This window comes from Lolium perenne, chromosome 7 (assembly GCF_019359855.2).
Source record: "Lolium perenne isolate Kyuss_39 chromosome 7, Kyuss_2.0, whole genome shotgun sequence".
NCBI lineage: Eukaryota > Viridiplantae > Streptophyta > Magnoliopsida > Poales > Poaceae > Lolium > Lolium perenne.
In genome coordinates this window covers 108,916,557-108,935,638 of record NC_067250.2, presented here as the reverse complement: position 1 = coordinate 108,935,638, position 19,082 = coordinate 108,916,557, and the positions used below count along the sequence as shown (strand labels likewise).

The 19,082-nt window shown below is 45.6% G+C and overlaps 2 protein-coding genes across 3 annotated transcripts; one reads left to right on the top strand and one right to left on the bottom strand.

The window, feature by feature from the left end:
• Positions 1-11,496: 11,496 nt before the first annotated feature.
• Positions 11,497-13,577, top strand: LOC127316303 (28 kDa ribonucleoprotein, chloroplastic). Its single transcript, XM_051346701.2, has 4 exons — positions 11,497-11,959; positions 12,425-12,526; positions 12,835-13,116; positions 13,231-13,577. The coding sequence occupies exons 1-4, from the start codon at positions 11,558-11,560 to the stop codon at positions 13,291-13,293; spliced, it is 849 nt and encodes a 282-aa protein (XP_051202661.1). The 5' UTR covers positions 11,497-11,557; the 3' UTR covers positions 13,294-13,577.
• Positions 13,578-13,797: 220 nt separating this feature from the next.
• Positions 13,798-16,226, bottom strand: LOC127316302 (protein-L-isoaspartate O-methyltransferase 1). 2 transcript variants are annotated; one of them, XM_051346699.2, is made up of 4 exons: positions 15,986-16,226; positions 15,102-15,390; positions 14,525-14,689; positions 13,798-14,189 (listed from the first exon to the last, which is right to left on the bottom strand). In XM_051346699.2, exons 1-4 carry the CDS (start codon positions 16,205-16,207, stop codon positions 13,939-13,941), a joined length of 927 nt encoding a protein of 308 aa, XP_051202659.1. In that variant the 5' UTR covers positions 16,208-16,226; the 3' UTR covers positions 13,798-13,938. The 2 variants fall into 2 exon arrangements, with proteins under 2 accessions (XP_051202659.1, XP_051202660.1); XM_051346700.2 differs by having other exon boundaries at positions 16,028-16,225.
• Positions 16,227-19,082: the final 2,856 nt, after the last annotated feature.

Here is a 19,082-nt window from a genome sequence, read left to right as displayed (position 1 = left end):
ATCACCCTTTAATGAGAAAGGAAAAATTTTAGCAACAAAATAAGTACGCATCTTGATATCATCAGAAAACAAGCTACTCAAAGTAGAAATTTCATTCATGTGTTCTACAACACTTTCTTTTTCAGTACCACAAAAGGGTGTTTTCTCAACAATAGCTATATGAGATAGATCAAGAGAAAAATCATAATCCTTATCCTTAATGTTTATAGGAGATGTGGCAAATTTAGGATCAGGAGACAATTTATATCTAACAGTATGTTGTGCAAGAAGCTTTTTAATTTTACTTGCATCAGTAGTAGCATTGCATTTATCAATAAAATCATCATCAAGTTCCACATAATCCTCATCAGGATCATCACTAGAATATTCAACAGACTCAGGTGAATTAACAGGTGTAGCAGCATTTTCATTAGGAGTTTCAGTATTTCCAATTTGTCTAGACCTAGCAATTGTAGCATCTAGAAAAGATCCCAATGAACCACTATCATCAAGCACAGCAGAAGCATCATCAAAATTATAAGAATTTTCAGATTCAGCAGAAATACCAGCATGTGAAGCTTGTGGTGGTGAAACAAGTTGACTTTATCACAGATGGTGAATCAAGAGCAGCTGAGGTACTCAGAGTTGTACCTTTTATTGTAGTGGATGGCAATATGGCGACTTTAGGATCGCGAGATTTACCCATGATGGAGAATTTGCAGCGAACAATATCAATCCAAGTGAACTTCCAAATAAATCTATGCTCCCCGGCAACGGTGCCAGAAAATAGTCTTGATGATCCACAAGTATAGGGGATCGCAACAGTCTTCGCGGGAAGTAAAACCCAATTTATTGATTCGACACAAGGGGAGCCAAAGAATACTTGAAAGCCTTAACAACGGAGTTGTCAATTCAGCTGCACCTGGAAACAGACTTGCTCGCAAGAGTTTATCAGTAGTAATGCTTTATAGCAAGATGATAGTGAAATAACAGCAGCAGAGTAACAAAGACAGCAGTAGTGATTATAGTAAACAGCAGGATTAAAATACTGCAGGCACATGGGATGGATGAACGAGCGTTGCATCGATGAGAGAAACTCATGTAACAATCAAAGCAGGGCATTTGCAGATAGTAATAAAACGGTGTCCAAGTACTAATCAATCCATAGGCATGTGTTCCATATTTAGTCGTACGTGCTCGCAATGAGAAACTTGCACAACATCTTTTGTCCTACCAGCCGGTGGCAGCCGGGCCTCTAGGGAATCTACTGGAAATTAAGGTACTCCTTTTAATAGAGCACCGGAGCAAAGCATTAACACTCCGTGAACACATGTGATCCTCACATCACTGCCTTCCCCTTAGGTTGTCCCAATTTCTGTCATTTTGGGGCCTCGGGTTCCGGACAGCGACATGTGTATACAACTTGCAGGTAAGATCATAAAACAATGAATATCATCATGAAACAATAACATGTTCAGATCTGAGATCATGGCACTCGGGCCCTAGTGACAAGCATTAAGCATAACAAGTTGCAACAATATCATAAAAGTACCAATTACGGACACTAGGCACTATGCCCTAACAATCTTATGCTATTACATGACCAATCTCATCCAATCCCTACCATACCCTTCAGCCTACAGCGGGGGAATTACTCACACATGGATGGGGGAAACATGGCTGGTCGATGGAGAGGCGTCGGTGGTGATGATGGCGATGATCTCCTCCAATTCCCCATCTCGGCGGAGTGCCAGAACGGAGTTTCTGGTCCCGAGACGGAGTTTCGCGATGGTGGCGGCGTACTGGATGTCTTCTGACGATTTCGACTTCTCCCCGTGTGTTTTTAGATCGAAACCCTTAAATAGTCCAGAGGGGGCGTCAGAGGCTGGCCCCCCTGGCCTGCCCTTCTGGCTCCGTGAATCTTCTGGGAAAATAAGCCATTTGACATTAATTCCGGGGATTTTCCAGAAAGTTGAATTTCTGCACAAAAACGAGACCCCAGAGCAATTCTGCTGAAAACATCGTTAGTCCGTGTTAGTTGTATCCAAAATACACAAATTAGAGGCAAAACAATAGCAAAAGTGTTCGGGAAAGTAGATACGTTTTGGACGTATCACCCGGCACCCTGACGGAGGGGGAGATCATCACCGGAGGCCTCTACATCGCCATTCCCGCCTCCGAAGTGATGTGTGAGTAGTTCATCCCTGGATTATGGGTCCATAGCAGTAGCTAGATGGTTGTCTTGTCCAATTTGTGCCTCATGTTTAGATCTTGTGAGCTGCCTATCATGATCAAGATCATCATTATGTAATGCTACATGATGTGTTTGATGGGATCCGATGAATATTGAATACCATGTTGAGATCGATTATATATTTGTCATATGTTATTTGTGATCTTGCATGCTCTTTGTTGCTAGTAGATACTTTGGCCAAGTAAATGCTTGTAACTCCAAGAGGGAGTATTTATGCTCGATTGTGGGTTCATGCCTCTAGTTTTCTGGAAGAGTGACAATAACTTCTAAGATTGTAGATGTGTTGTTGCTACTAGGAAGACAACAACAATGTTTTATCCAAGGGTAATTCTATTATTTACTTTACACACATTGCTTAATGCGATAATCTGTTGCTTGCAACTTAATACTGGAAGGCGTTCGGACGATAACCAGAAGGTGGATTAATAGTCATAGACGCAATTGGATTACGGTCTATGTATTATGTTCTAATGACCAAACGAATCTCATAGTAATCATCTTGTCATGTATGGTCTTTATTCTGTCAATTGCCTAGCTGTAATTTGTTCACCCATCATGTTATTTATCTTTATGGAGAGACACCTCTAGTGAACTGTGGATCCTGGTCTTTTGTTTTACACTGATACAACCATCATGTTCTGTTTACTTTCTGCAAGCATTGTTCTCTTTAATTTCACTTCAAACAATCATCATCTTTCCACGTGATACGTCTAATCCTTTGTGTTCAGCAAACCAGTGAGACTGACAACCTCACTGTAAGTTGGGGCAAAGTATTTTGGTTGTGTTGTGTGCAGGTTCCACGTTGTTGCTAACGCCGGTAGTGCGTCCTGCCAATAGTCAGCTAGCAACACCTTCGGAAGTCACGCCTTTCTCCAACTGGTCGATTAAACCTTGGTTTCTTACTGAGGGAAAACTTGCTGATGTGCTCATCATACCTTCCTCTTGGAGTTTCCCAACGCAACCAATTTTAGAGAAAAATAGCTATAACTAAGAAATTATAATAATATAAAACTATGTCGTAGAATCGATCAAACATGCACTTATTTGAGGATAAAGGGAGCATTTACTTTTTAGGTCTAGATCTAGTCTGGTTCACTTGGAGCGTGTTTGGTTGCCAACAATGCGTTTTCTCGCCTGGTGGGAAAAGAAAATCGTGTGTTTGGTTTCCCACGGGAGAAATAAGCTTTGCATCGCACAAACTTTAAAGCACCCGAAATGATGTATGCGTAGGAACGCTCGATTCGACCGTTTCCAGCGATGCAACCTCGTCTCACGCTTGCTGGAGCCAAACTGCGCCGCGGTGCTACGAGGGAGAGATGGCAGGAGCCCGCGTGCGCCGGAAAAAATACGGCGGGGGAAATTTGGTCACCTCCCACCGATACCCCCCCATATTTATACCGCCCTGCCTCACCGCCCAAAGGAGCACCACCATTTTCCTCCACTCGAGCTCTCTGTCCATAGCCACTCGTCGGCGACCAAGGTAAGTGACGGTCTCATCTCCAGATGGTGGGCCTCCGTTGCAGCTTCCTTTCCTCCTTCGCCGGGTCCGACTGCTATATCACTGTGAGTACCACCCAACCCTGACTTAGATCTACACCAAAGTTGCTGCCGTGTGTACGGATAGAGAGTTCTTGGTTCGATCTACCTGTTTAGCGAACTTGATGCTTCGGTCTATAAGACTTAAAGTAGTTTACCTTTGTTTCTTGATTCGATCTGTACTTTTAGTGTACTTTTGCTACGTTAATGCTTAGATTTGTAAGGGCGCTACGATATGTAAGGGTAGAGTAGCTTTGCACATGAGTTCTTCCTTCGATCTATAACCGTAAAGTTGTTCTGCTTAGTTCTTGCTTTGATCTGTAAAGCATCAAGTGCCCATAATTTTGTCGAACACCTGTGTATGCATTCTTCTAAGCCCAGTCGTCCATGTATAAGTGCGATAGTTGGTACGCAGACTGTTTTTATGATGTGTACAACTACTCCTTGTACCAGCTGTGCACTTATACATGACAACAAACGTAGAAGATTACTATTGTGTTATGGTCAATCTGTGTGTGCACAACGTGTTTGGAACTTGACCCTACTAACATTCTTGCACTTATACATAACAGTTTGGTACCATGCTTGCTTGCTTTCCATTGTTACTTAACCTTCTCCTGACATCTTGGATGTGTGAAAGATATAGCTTGCTTACCATTGTTCTTGCACTTCGATACTTTGATTGTCTGCATAGGACGCGAGCCCCTTTGATCGGTCGCCCAAGTCTATGTTGCATGATGTGCCAATCCAGTACATCTCAGTGCCTGATAAGTTCTGCCCTACCAGGAAGAGGCCCAACATGATATGGCTTGCCGCTTTGTCCACCTTCGTGCTGAACAGGGTGTGCGATTTGGTCACGAAAGAGAAGGTCGAAGTGCCGTTGCTCAAGAACCATGACCTAAAAATGATTTTTGTGGCTATCACTGGTCGTGAGGTTTGTGTCGCTCAGGTCTACAACCATCTGAGACACTGGAGAGAAATGTGGGTTCATGTATGCAAGCTGAAGAAGATAGAGGAGGTCTGTTGGGTGGAGAAGACATCAACTATCATGATGGACGACGATGCATACTTTGCCTACACCAAGGTTAGCGCATTGAAACTTCTCTTGCACTTGATTTATTAAGTCAAATATGATGCATGTTGTTAGCTTGCACATGAGGAAGAACTAAGTAACCTCGTCATCGCAGAATCACCCTAGGGACACGAAGCTCCTCAACAAGCCCATAGAGAACTATGCTCAGATGAAGAGGATCTACACCGACCGTGTTCCAGCTGCTGCGCTCACTCTAGCTAAGGGTCGTCTGGACAAGAATCATCTAGCCACCCCGGTTGAGCAACTAGGCACACCGCGGTGGTAGTCGGTTAGCTGCGCTCTCCACCACCAGTTGAATATGGGCCGCAAAGACCTTCTGGAGACCAAGAGGGGGCCCTAAGTATTTGCAAGGCCACCCCTCCACGGTGCACTACAGAATAGAACATGCCAACTCGATCTGCTCAGTGGAACATCATATAAGGTGGAGAGAGCACTTGGACCGGTTGGTATGGAGGCCCGAAGCCTCCCCGAAGAAATCTACCATAGCTACGCAAGCGAGAAGATCCACTCTATCTGCCTTCAAGAAGGTAACCACATCATCCGCGTACATAGATGTACAATGATGGAGCCCATTTGTGAACTTGTGGATTAAAACTGAAGCTGTGATGATCACGGTCCGTGTGAATCATACGTAAGGTAGGTATATCTGCATTGGTCAAGCTAGCTAGGGATGATGATTCATCTAACTAAAGTAGATATGCCACCAGTACTCTGCCCCCTTTTCCATTTCCATGCAACGGTTGAATGCTGAAATCGACTTATGTGAAAACCCTCATAGCATGTTGGGACCCTCGATCGCGAAGGAAAAAAGAGGGCCTACGTCTGCCTCCTAAGATCCTTGGTAGAGGCGGATGAGGCTGCTCCGTTTATGCATTTGTCACCAGCCGGCCGTCCACCTAGACAAATTTACTCTTGCTGATGTATAGTGTAAACTTCATTTTATTTCCAATGTCACATTTTGATATATTTATAATCTTTATATGCAAAACCTCATTAACTACAATTATGATAGTTTATTTCTTCATGCATACAACATCAGTCGTTTATTTTTTCTAAACCTTGACGACATTTAATCGCTCAAATAGAAACCATTTCACATCGATTAAGTGTATTCACGTTAGAAAATTTTATATCAAATTGGTCTTACATCCTTACAGGGGGAGGGGGGCCATTGCCCCCCCCCCCCCCGCGCAATAAAACGATGACGTAATTTGAGATCTCACTCGGAGAGACACATTGGTCCACTATCGTTATAAATGGTGCAAGCTCAGTGGTGGTTAAAGAGGCCATTATTCTAATTCCTTGCAGTGATCTTCATGTCTGTCTGCCAGAAGCCATCACAGGCGAGCCTTTCATTTCTACATTGGAGATTCGGATGCTTAGTGGTTCTGTGTACACCACTCCGTACGAGGTTGCGAGAACTGTGAGACCATGGTGAGCAAGATCCCTTCTCGAGATGTGAGAGTATTCTTTAGAACATCTGCATTAGTTACATGGGCTGTGAAATGAATCACCGTCGGGCATGCGATAGTTTCAACATCGAGAGCATCAACGAGGTCATGTTGCTGCCCCATGCCATCCTTTTGAACTGAACCTTCAGCCGCGAGTGCAAACGACCCCAATTGACACCCTGAAAGCCACATCGATATTAATCTTCAGAACATTTAGTGGTGGAGAGAACTTTCTTTCAATGGAAGTGATGTGGGTTTCTATCTTGATTGACAACATGACAAACAAATCCTCGGTTGGCAACCCAGTTCGATCTGTAAGACCTAAATTAGTTTACCTTAGTTTGTTGCTTCGATCTGCACTTTTAGTGTACTTTTGCTACGTTTACGATTTGATCTGTAAGGGACTACTTCGATCTATGAGTAGAGTATCTTTGCGTAGTTCTTGCTTTGATCTGTAACCGTAGAGTAGTTTTGCTTAGTTCTTGCTTGGATCTGTAAGCCTAGAGTGCTTATTTTGTTCAACACATGTTTCTACATTCTTGTAAGCTACGCCGTCAACATATATTGCGATAGTTGGTACGCAGATTGGCTCTACGATGTGTACAACTACTCCTTGTATCAGCTATGCACTTATACATGATAGAAGGTACAAAAGAGTACTATTGTGTTATGGTCAATTTGTGTGCGCACAACATGTTTGTAACTTCACTGAAGCTTGTTACCATGCTTGCTTGCTTCCCATTATTGCATAATGTTGTCATGTGAGCTTCTATGTGTAACAGATCTAGCATGCTTACCATTCTTCTTGCACTTTGATACTTTGATTGTCTGTATAGAACGCGACCTCCCCTAATCTGTTGCACAAGTCTGTGTTGCATATTGTGCCACTCCGGTACATCCCGGTGCCTGATAAGTAATGCCATATCAGGAAGAATAAACAATATGATATGGCTTGCCGCTCTGTCCACCTTCGTGCTGAACAGGGTGTGCGAGTTGGTCATGAAAGAGAAGGCCGGAGTGTCGTTGTTCAGGAAACGTGACCTGAAAGTGATTGTTGATGCTTTTCTGAAGTACACTAGCCGTGAGATTTGTGTCGCTCAGGTCTGCAGCCATCTGATGCACTGGAGAGAAATGTTGGTTCATGTATGAAGGATGAAGAAGATGGAGGGGGTGCGCTGGGTGGAGAAGGCATCAACTATCATAATGGACGATGAGGCATACTATGCCTACATCAAGGTTAGTGCAGTTCAATTTCTCTTGCACTTCATTCACTAAGGCAATTATGATGAATGTTGTTAGCTTGGACATCAGGAAGAACTAAGTAACCTCATTATCACAGACCCACCCTAGGGACGCAAAGCTCATCAACAAGCCCATAGAGAACTATGCTCAGATGAAGAAGATCTACATCAGTCGTGTTCCAATTGCTCCGCTCACTCCAGCCGCGGGTCCACCATGCTATGATCCACCCCATGGATCACAAGGCACACGCGGCCAAGTATCTGGCGACGACCCCTGATGCCAGGATAGACTGGTTCAACGCCTTCCTGACGAAGTATTACCCGTGAGGAGCCAAAGCATTGGATGCTTGTTGTCTTGGTGTTCTACTGCTGATGATGGATATCGCATTCATGATGTACATTTTGGGAGTAGTTAGGGTTGATCTGCACTGGTGTCACGTTTGCATATTTTGCGAGGTGGTATTTATGTAACCCCTCGGTTGATGAACTTATATTGCATCACGAGCTGCCGCTCGTGCCCTCGTGGTGCAACTCCACTCCTAGAACTAATATCCGTATGTTAGCCTTGTTGATTATGTGATCTATGGTTGTTATCATGTTATTCCTTATTTCGTCGAACACCTTGTGGGCATCTTCGTGAACTGGGTAAGCTCACAGAAGTCTAAGAGGTGATTGTATTCCACACGTTGGACGTAACCAAACAACCGTAATTTTGCTCAAACATGATTTGTGGGCAACCAAACACCGAGAACTTTGCTTCCCAACCGATACAAAGTAGGAATTGTTGGCAACAAAATAACTTGCATAACGTGGATCAGAGGTTACGGACGCGTTTGGTTGCCTGCAGCTAATTCCTGCATCATTGGCGCAGTGGGAAGGAGCCCTCTGCGCGTCCAAGACGGGCCATGGGCCATAAAAGCGACTTTGTTTGGTGGTCTGCACAGAGATTTTTTTGGCCATGTGGAGATTTGGGCTCTGCCCATTTGGTAGGTCGGTTTTCAGGCTTTGCAGCAGCCCAGAACGGCGCCCCTGTTGTTTGGTTGCAACCCAGAATCCAGTTGTGGTAACCTCTTCCCTTATGTGGTGAGGTTACCAGCGATCAACAACACAAGTAAGAACACAATCATAGATGATAGAGAACTTAACACTGATCACAGACGACTCAAGGTCACAACACAACATTTTGCAGACATGACCATAGTTCTGGACACGGCATACATGATCATAGTTCAACACACTAGACATGAACAGGAAGTAGAGACGACATGGTACCAGGTTAGCTTCAGACATGATGCTCGGAGATGACACACCTGGTGTCGTCGCCATGGTACAAGCACCTGCTCACCACCTCAGTGCAGGTGTGGTCGAAAATGACAACACTATACTCCAAGGAGGACACCTTCCTGAAGGTTAGGAACTGGCCTACCTTGAGTTGATGGGCGACGGCGAAGGCCGTCCATCCCTGGTCGATGAATGTGTCATTGCCTTCTGATGTCTACGCACGCTTCTATTCCTGTAGACAGTGTTGGGCCTCCAAGAGCAGAGGTTTGTAGAACAGCAGCAAGTTTCCCTTAAGTGAATCACCCAAGGTTTATCGAACTCAGGGAGGTAGAGGTCAAAGATATCCCTCTCAAGCAACCCTGCAATTACGATACAAGAAGTCTCTTGTGTCCCCAACACACCTAATACACTTGTCACATATATAGGTGCACTAGTTCGGCGAAGAGATAGTGAAATACAAGTAATATGGATGATTGTAAGTAGTAATTGCAATCTGAAATAAAGATGGCAGCAAGCAAACATGTAACAAAACTTGTTGGAAACGGTGTTTCAATGCTTAGAAACAAGGTCTAGGGATCATACTTTCACTAGTGGACTCTCTCAACATTGATCACATAACTGAATAAATAAATGCTACTTTCTACACTCTCTTATTGGATAACAAACACCATTCATTGTGTAGGGCTATAAAAGCACACCTCAAGCCGGAGTAAACAAGCTCCACAACATCCGGAGTTCATATTTAAGTAACCTCTAGAGTGCATAATAGACCATTGCAATTTAGACCGAGTACTAACATAGCATACACACTGTCAACAATAACTATGAAAGGGGGAATAGATCGCATCAATACTATCATAGTAATAGTTAACTTCATAATCTACAAGAGATTACAATCATAACCTACGCCAAGTACTACATGATGCACACACTGTCAACATTACATCATGGAGGAGGAATAGACTACTTTAATAACATCACTAGAGTAGCTCATAGATTAATAGTGATACAAAGCTCATGATCACATAAAGATCACACCATGGGAGAGAGAGATGAACCACATAGCTACCGGTAGAACCCTCAGCCTCGGGGGAGAACTACTCCCTCCTCATTATGGGAGACATCGATGGCGATGAAGATGGCGGTGGTGTCGATGGAGATGACTCCGGGGGCAATTCTCCGTCCCGGCGGCGTGCCGGAACAGAGACTTCTGTCCCCCGAAATGGAGTTTCGCGATGGCGGCAGCGTCCCTGGAGTCTTTCTGGAGTTTCGTCAATTGGTGTCGGGTTTTTAGGTCACGAGGGACTTTATAGGCGAAGAGGCGGCGCGAGGGGGTCCCTGGGGGGCCCACGCCATAGGCTGGCGCGCCCCCCTCCAGGCCGCGCCGCCCTGTGGTCTGGGAGCCCTGGGCCTCCCCTCCGACTCTCCTTCGGTGTTCTGGTCCCCTCTTTGCATGGACAGTAAGATCTGTCAGTTTGAGCAATCCACAGTTCGATCTAGGAAGGATCTACCGCAATCCGATATTAGAGTAACAGGTCTAAGCAAATCCACACCGTGAAAAGCAAGAACTGGACAAGAACAGCAAGAAATGAGGATGAACACCTTGCAAACATCAATCCAAACGCTATCCTAATGGAAACCCTAGCAGTTCTAATGTGCATGTCATCGCAAATGACCGAGAATGGCATGTTCTGGCACAACGAGTACGAATGTGAGAAGGAGAGGTCGTTATCGCCATTGTTCCCGCCAAGGATGAGCTCGAGGTCACGGGCGAAGTCGAGATGCCGATGAAGATTGCGGAGCAGATTGCGGCTGATGTCGCGGTGCTGCTCGTCGAGGTCTCCTTCTCCGGTACCGGTGCTCCTCTGTGCCGCGGTGCGGCGGATTGGTCAACGGGAGGGGAACCGCCGGGTGACGTGACAGTTTGGGGGAGGTGAGAGTGTGGTCGCGTGTGAGAGGAAGGAGAGGGGAGCGGTGACGTTAATTATGGCGCGTTTTCCCGAAAGGACGCGGCGTTTCCGCCTCCCTTCCCCACGCGTGCAGCCTTCTGGCCGCAACGAGCTTGGCCCTAGAGAAACTGTCATTCCGGATGTTCCTCCAGAGCCTGTCCCGAGGATGCTTTGAGAACCGTGCGATGCAACAACGCGGCTCGACCTAGATATTCAAACAAGCAAAAAATTGCTGGACCGATGTGAGCCAAGAGAGATGCACCGTACCAAACGCGCCCCCAATAGCATCCATGGAGTTGTAAGAGCAAGTACAATAAGGCTGATTCAGCAGGCTATAAGAATTAAAATAGTGTTATTTTGCTTAGGTGGATGAGAGAGAAGTGGAGAGAGGAGAGAGATGGGCTCTCATGCAAGAGCCAGCTCTTGCACGTGCTCCTAGGCGCTTTGTGAGTATGTATGGTGGGCCTTTTACACATAAAGTTATCAATCCTTAAAACCAACTATTGTACAAGTTAGCTATAAGCTAACTATAGCTAGCCTTATAGCCAGCACCCGACTGCACTATTGGAATTGCTCTAAGGAACAAATCAGGCCCTTGCATTCGGACAAAGCCCCAAACCAAACCAAAGCTCATGGAAAAGCCCGTGAGAAGCCCACCTGAACCAGAACGGCGCGTATATTAACGCGAATTCAGAGCACGGAGCACCTCAAGCTCAAATCCCTTCCTCTCCTCGCCTACGCATCCCCCTTATCCCCTTCTCTCCCGCTCCACCATGGCCAGCGCCATGTCCCTCGCCATGGCCGCGGCCACCGACGCCTCGCTCCTCCACCCCGCCTTCCCCGCCCACCACAAGCTCGCCCCGGCCTCCGCCGCCCTCCCGCTCCTCTTCTCTCGCTCGCCGCTCCTCCGCTCCACCCGCCCCCGCCTCCCCCTCACCCCCTTCGTCGCCTCTTCCGACGCCGCCGAGGCGAGCCTCGACTGGACCGAGGCGGAGGAAGCCGACGAGGCGGTACCCGAGGAGGAGCCCGCGGCGGCGGCATCCGGTGGGGATGCGGGTTACGCGTCGGAGCCGCCCGAGGAGGCCAAAATTTACGTCGGGAACCTCCCGTACGATGTCGACAGCGAGGCGCTCGCCCAGCTCTTTGACCAGGCCGGCGTCGTCGAGGTCGCCGAGGTGAGCATACCGATACCCAAAATAATTAGTAATAAGAAACTTAATAAAACCTGCGTTTCTCGACGTGATGGGCTTTGATTACCCTGTTGTTAACTCGTAACTGGCTATATTTGAGGTTGGATTTTGGTTTGCTGTACAAACATTAAGATTAAGTAATCGCTTGTGCTTACTACTAGTAGTACTAGTATTTAGTTATCTACTTGTGCCTTGAAAATTTGTTCATTTTGGTAAAAAGCAAACGGTGGGGATTTTTACTTTATCAGTTCCGTTTGTGTCCCCAGATATTAATTTTGAATGGTGTAAGCGTATATCCGTCTATATATTCTGTGCAGTATTTGATAACTGATGCAATTTTGGGTGCCTTCCACTGAATTATAGCTCCCAATGTCATCTTGCCAGTCGCGAGCAGTTGGTGTGCTGTGCTCAGTTGTGTTTGTTATTTGACGTGGCTTTCTTCAACTCCAGGTTATTTACAACAGAGAGTCAGGCCAGAGCCGTGGATTTGGGTTCGTCACCATGAGCACCATCGAGGAAGCTGACAAAGCCATCGAGACGTTCAACCGCTACGTGAGTTGCATTTCTATTTTCTATTTCACTTAGTTATTCAAGTTGTGTTTAGAGTCCACAGATTATTAATTTTTTGGTTCCTATCTTTCATCACTTGCATATCTTCAAGTTATTGTGATGCATATGTGCCTTGACATGACTCAAAACATGATTGATGAACAACTCAGTTGCAGTACATAATAATCCCTCTGTCCAATGAAACATGTTTTGGCAATCTAAGACATGTTTCTTTGAACGGAGGGAGTATAGCAGAATATATAAACTGCATACTGTGCTGAATAGCTCACTGGGTAACTTCTATTCAACAGGACATTAACGGGAGACTTCTGAATGTAAACAAAGCAGCTCAAAGGGGTTCCCGTGTGGAGAGACCTCCTCGACAATTTGCGTCTGCTTTCAGGGCTTATGTTGGCAACCTGCCATGGCAAGCGGAAGAATCTGGGTTGGTGGACTTGTTCAGCAAGCATGGGAACGTACTTAACGCGACAGTCGTGTACGACAGAGAAACTGGGCGTTCACGCGGATTTGGCTTTGTAACTATGGCTTCAAAGGAGGATCTCGACAGTGCTATTGAGGCACTTGATGGAGAGGTGAGAACATAATCATATCTTTCTGAAAAACTATACATAGTAACACCACTGCAGCATGGAAGCAAAATACCTTTCTCCTGGCTGATGCTGATCTGTTGTTATTATGAACTCTAGGAGATGGATGGCCGCCCACTCCGAGTGAACGTTGCAGCTGAGCGACCCCAGCGAGGTTTCTAATTCGGCGTAGATCTGGAGAGCATGGCTGGAGGTTTCTCATGGACAGATAAGACAGCAATGCTGAAATGTTACTACCGAAGAATGATGCTGATTTTGACACTTACAAATCCTGCATTAGCCTCATGATGCCGGGTTCTCCCCTCCGCTCTTTGTTCAGCTTCTCTTTGCTGCTGAGTTATCATGTTAATTTCTTGTATACACAATGAGTTCAAACCTTATAATAGGCTACTGTAATGATGCCCTAGTGTTCTCATGATAATCCAAGGTTTTCTTGATAATGCCAATATGATATTTATGCAAAGGACATAAAGCATGGCAGACGGTGCACTCTTGCTGACCAAAATTACGTTCACTTCACAGCCTGACATTTCTTAAGAGAACCATAGAAATGCAGGATTGCTCAAGCTTACAGGATAAGTCGATTTAAGCCAACCCAAATTTTCAGTAACAAGAGGATTATATCATTGGGAGAGCAGTTGCTACGAGGATACTGCATGAACAACATTTAGCAAAACAGACACATATGCTTCATTACTTATGAAGTGCCAGTATCCACAAACCCCAGAGTTGTACACTGACAGCAGGATAAACTTTATGTACAAACATAGCGCCTTGATTGGCGCATGGAATGGCAGAATGTGGCGATCAGTTCGAGTGTAGCTGGGCATCCTTGCTAGTGAGAGGCACATAGCGCACAGACGTCTCATCTCTGACACTGACTGTGCCGTCTAACTTCTTGTCCACCACCTTTAGCTCCTGGAAGACGGTCCCAACTGGGATCACCATTCTGCCGCCAGGCTTCAGCTGCTCGATCAATGCCTCTGGAATCTGTGGTGCTGCAGCTCCGACATGGATGCAGTCATACGGTGCAAGCTCTGGCCAGCCCTCCCTACCATCTGTATCAGTTGCAAACATAGTTTGAGACAAACTACAGAAATATAGGTACAATTCCTATCGGTTTTCGTCAAAAAGGGTACACAAACACATGGAAAATGGAGAGGAAACAACCAATGGTATGCTCAAACAATAAATTCGTTCCAAAGCTTAAAATAGATTGTTACTTAGCCCCAAATGAAAGTAAGCAACCCATGTAAGATATAGCTGATTAGGTTCTTCTATCAGTTTTGTAAGCATACAAGACCTGCAAATTGCAAGTCTATATTTTCATCTTACCAAACAGTAATACAGAAGAAAAGTAGATGAGTAAAAAACGCAGACTTGGTTTACTTACCAGCAATATGAATACTGAGAGATCCATCTTTAAGCTGTGGGTCTGCTGCACTCTTTTTGATGTTTTCTGTAGAAGATGCAACCAACTCTGGTATGTGTTCAACACCAACCGCTCGTCCTTCCGGTCCAACCATGAGTGCAAAGCAAGCTGTTAGGTACCCAGTGCCTGTCAAATTTACCAAAAGAGTTCAGGACCAAGGTGTTAAGCATTTCAGCCACTAAAACAAGATAGTATTATTATTACTTACAAAGATATGATCTGATAGATACCAGAATTGCTACTTAATCTTTAAAGGTAGGTGTTGAGAGGAGAATATAACATGTATGGCGACCTGCCTCTCATGTATTTTACTTTAGGCAGCTTTCTCATATATATGTCTGTTAGTTTTCAAAAAAAAAAAAAGTCTGTTGCTAGACTGCTCTGCCTTTAAAACTTAAAAGATGAAGGTTGCTCAATTTGCCAAATGACATGGGACATGAACATAAACTGACCATACTTCAGTTGAAATGGTGCCAGACAAATTCAGTTGACCATATTTCAGTAGAACTGATTGAGTATATTCAAGTCTGATATGTACCTGATCCAACATCCAGAGCCCGCATCCCAGGCTGCAGATGATCCTCCAGGAGCTCCAAGCAAGCAGCATGCATGTGAGGCGCGGATATGGTTGCATTGTAGCCAATTGCCATTGGGCTATCGAAGTAGGGGGAAGCGCCCGGAGGCACAAACAGCCCCCTGTCGATGGCCTCCATGACCTCCGCGACTTTGGCCGACTTGATTACCCCGTATCTCTGCAGTTGCTCGACCATGGCCTTGTTCTTCTCGCTAGCTCCGCTCGACCACAGTCCATTGTGTGCCAGTGCCGCCTGCAGCAGAATCATGATACATACGTAATCAGTCTGACTTGCCCATTCTAAACGGTGGTGAAATTCAGTGAACAAAACTGGTTCTCTTTGATCAACAAAGTAACTAAAATTTATGGATCGTTGCATATCAGAACACTTTTATCTCGCACACACGATGGTTGCCACCAAGAAAAAACTTATAATAGCCTAGCATTTCGTCGCCCTTCTAATTTGGATGATATGGAGAGTTTGATTCCCACCAAAATCGACATTCCGAGCCTTAAGATGGTCACACTTATAAGATTGAGTATACGGGTCCAAAGAGATTTAGTCGGATCAGAGTGCATAAACCGCCAACTACAAAAGATGTGTACGCAAGGAAGGAGACACTGCGAGAATAAGTCCCCGTGCCCTAATAATTCCCCTCCAATTCGAACTCTAGTTTTCTAACGAAGAAACAATTCCAGCGGCCCCTTCGACCGAAAAAAAAAGAAACGATTCCCCTCCAAGTATTCTTGCAGTTACAGATCAAAGGTCCACGATAGCACGACACCATGAACCAGATCAACGAATCAGCCAGGTACAGCGCAATCGGACAATTCCAGTAAGAACTTACGGAGCGGGGCGAGGAGAAACAGGAGAAGATGGAGCGGAGTACCTCCATGGCTGGGCGCGGAGAGGCTCTGGACCTAGAGGAGGAATAAGTTGCTGCGCTGCTGCAGTGGGGGGAGTCGACGGCTCTGGGGCGGTGGATGCTCGTCCGCCGGTCGCGGTGGTGCGCGAAGAAGCTGGACCGGAATCTTTCCCGAAGGAGCAGCACGGCTCGCCTCTTGCTCATCTCTTCTCTCCGGCTTTGGCTTGGCTTGGCGAATGATTGGGCTTTAACAGGCCTATGTCGGTTTAGGGCTGAAATGGGCCCGTGAGGCCGTGACACCGCCTACACCACAATGAAGTCTATTTCTGCTAAAAAAGAGCATAATGAAGGCTTGACTCCTGCTCATCTCCTCTCTAGCTTTGGCTAATCATGTGCATCCCCACGAGAAGATCTTTGGGCTTGACATTTTGAGAAGAGAGGATTGTTTACTGTTCAATCTACTTATCAGGTTCTAGGCCATACAAAGAAGATTCGAGAAGATTGGCAGATGGAAACAATCGAGAAGATTGGCAGATGTAAGATGTGGAAGGTCTTCCTTTGGACTAGCTCACAGATCCAGTTAGGCATCATCGAAATATGGCTGTCACCCTTAGTGCGGTTTCCATCATTTGCTAATGATGACTGGAGGCACTCTTTATTGGACTGTGCAATGTCACGAAGCATATGCGCTTTACTATATGAAGAATTGGTTGTGCACATATCCACTAAGCAACGCCGAGATGCGAAAGAATTAATATTCTTCTTGATCGAGTTATGAAATCAATCCTAGCTTGCTCAAACTGTTGTTGCATTGTACGCTATTTGATCAGCTCGCTGCAAGACCATCCATGAAGAAATCTTGCAGAACCCGTTCTCGATTTTGAAGTTCATGGAGGAATTCATGGTAGGCCAATATATGAGTGCTTCACCGCCACAGGAAAGACCGGTTGATCATCATGTCCGACCGGCGATAGCTCGTTGGGTTGCACCTAGCACTAGTAGGAAAACCCTTATAGGCAGAGCTTAGTTCTGTGGCGCATTTTCAACCCTTATAGGCAGAGCTTAGTTCTGTGGCGCACCACTGAAAATGCGCCACAGAATGTTATTTTGTGGCGCACCATGCTAGGTGCGCCACAGAAATAGCTTAATTTTGTGGCGCACTGCTGAACATTGCGCCACAGAAATTGTATGGGGCCCACATCCTGCCACCACCAATTATTAGTGTAGGTATTTCTGTGGCGCACATGGCATGCTGCGCCACAGAAATAACTCTTTCTGTGGCGCACGTGCTTCGGTGCGCCACAGAAGTAGTTGATTCTGTGGCGCACTTGCTTGGGTGCGCCACATAATTAAGGTAACTTATATCATCTCGCCTGTGCCCTCCCCCGCCTGTTCACCTCTCCCCTCTCCCCTCTCCCCTCTCCTCCGATCCGCCGCGCGCCACCATGGTCGTCGCCATCGCCGTCGCCGCCGCCTTCCTCCGCGAGGGCCGCATGCCGCCACGGTCCTCCCATCCCCGCCACCTGCAGCACAAGCTGCCGCTACGGCGAGGAGGGGCCGCCGCGAGGAGGGGCCGCCGTCGCGTGAAGGTGGAGGAGCCGCCGCGTCCTCCTCCTCCTCCACCGCTGCCGTCGTCGTCAACCTCCTCCTCCACCCCTGTCGTCGGTGAACTCTCTCCCCACCCCTCCCTCTTCCTCTCCCGCGCGAGCACAAAGTGCTCGACGAAATGCTCGTGCTTCTAGGTTGTGCTGATGATGCTCTGGATGCATTGCTGTTGCTCTGGATGCATTGATGTTGTTGCTCTGGATGCATTGCTGCTAGTTTCTTTGATTCAGTAATGCTGCTCATGTGCAGTATCTGAATAAATTACTTTGTTGCCTGCATATGAATAGTTTCATTTGGAGTGACATGCTATATTGGCTCTATATATATCTGCTCCAAAGGTTCCATTTGGAGCCTGGATTGCTAGTGGTTAGTATATTGTTATGCTGCTAATAAAAAGGTGTTGGTTATTGTCAACTTATATCACTTGCTATGCCTGTGTGGCTTACAGGATCATATGCACCTGTTGTTTGTGGAGGTTTACTGCCACTTGTTATTGATGAACCATGTGATGGTAATGATTCAATTTAATTCAATGATGTTAATTTGATTTCCATCCTTTGTTGGAAATAAATCCATGTCTGAACCTGTACAAGGTAATGAAGACTTGCTCACTTGGTATTGCTTGCTAGTTGGACATTTGGTTGGTTTTGATGCTACTGGTTCATTTAAATGCATGAAATGCTACTATGGTATGCTACTGTGGTATCCTTGTGAAGAAAATGATGGATTCTTGTGAGCTTATGGTATGCTACTATGCTACTGTGAAGATTTACTTGATGGATTCTTGTGAGCTTATGGTATGCTACTATGCTTATAATGCTCTGATTAGTGGGGATGCTTACTGGATCATGTGCATATAGTTCATATAGTTCCCTAAAAAGAAAGAATGCTCCCTGGCCAGATGCTTGATGTCTTGGCTCAGCCAATGATGCAAAGGCTGAGGCAAAAACTTGGATAAGAACAGATACTAAAATGTGTGATTTAAATGGAATGCTTATGATGGTATACTAAAATAGAGATATTCACATTAGGGAATCATGTAAATGAATGTCACTGTGGTATCATTTTCTTGTTGGCTTTGATGAAAATAGAGATATCCACAGTAGGGGATCATGTAAATGAATGCCACTATGGTATCCTTTGAAGAAAAAGGACTGTTTCTGATGGTTTTAAAAGGCCAGGTGGTGCTAGGTGATTCAGTTGGTTACCAAGACTTGTCTCATCTGGTTAGCTGGGATATGCTATGTGTTGTTGCTTGTTTAGGCATATCTATCACTTACTGGATTTACTGGTTCTTGATTGGCCTCTCTTTTGCCAGCATCACTTGGTCTATATACCAAGTGATGAATAATCCCTTTGGAGCATCTGCTCCATGCATGCTATGTGTGTTTGAGCATTTTGACTTATGTCACCATGGTTGCTGGTTTGTTGGTGTTTTTGTACTTGCCGATGATTAGATGGTTGGTCGATCACT

Coding starts and splice junctions, on each gene's coding strand:
- LOC127316303 (XM_051346701.2), top strand. CDS start 11,558: ATGGCCAGCGCCATGTCCCTCGCCATGGCCGCGGCCACCGACGCCTCG. Junction 11,960..12,424: donor GCGTCGTCGAGGTCGCCGAG/GTGAGCATACCG, acceptor CTTCAACTCCAG/GTTATTTACAACAGAGAGTC. Junction 13,117..13,230: donor TTGAGGCACTTGATGGAGAG/GTGAGAACATAA, acceptor TATGAACTCTAG/GAGATGGATGGCCGCCCACT.
- LOC127316302 (XM_051346699.2), bottom strand. CDS start 16,207: ATGAGCAAGAGGCGAGCCGTGCTGCTCCTTCGGGAAAGATTCCGGTCC. Junction 14,690..15,101: donor GGCTCTGGATGTTGGATCAG/GTACATATCAGA, acceptor TAAATTTGACAG/GCACTGGGTACCTAACAGCT. Junction 14,190..14,524: donor TCTCAGTATTCATATTGCTG/GTAAGTAAACCA, acceptor CAACTGATACAG/ATGGTAGGGAGGGCTGGCCA.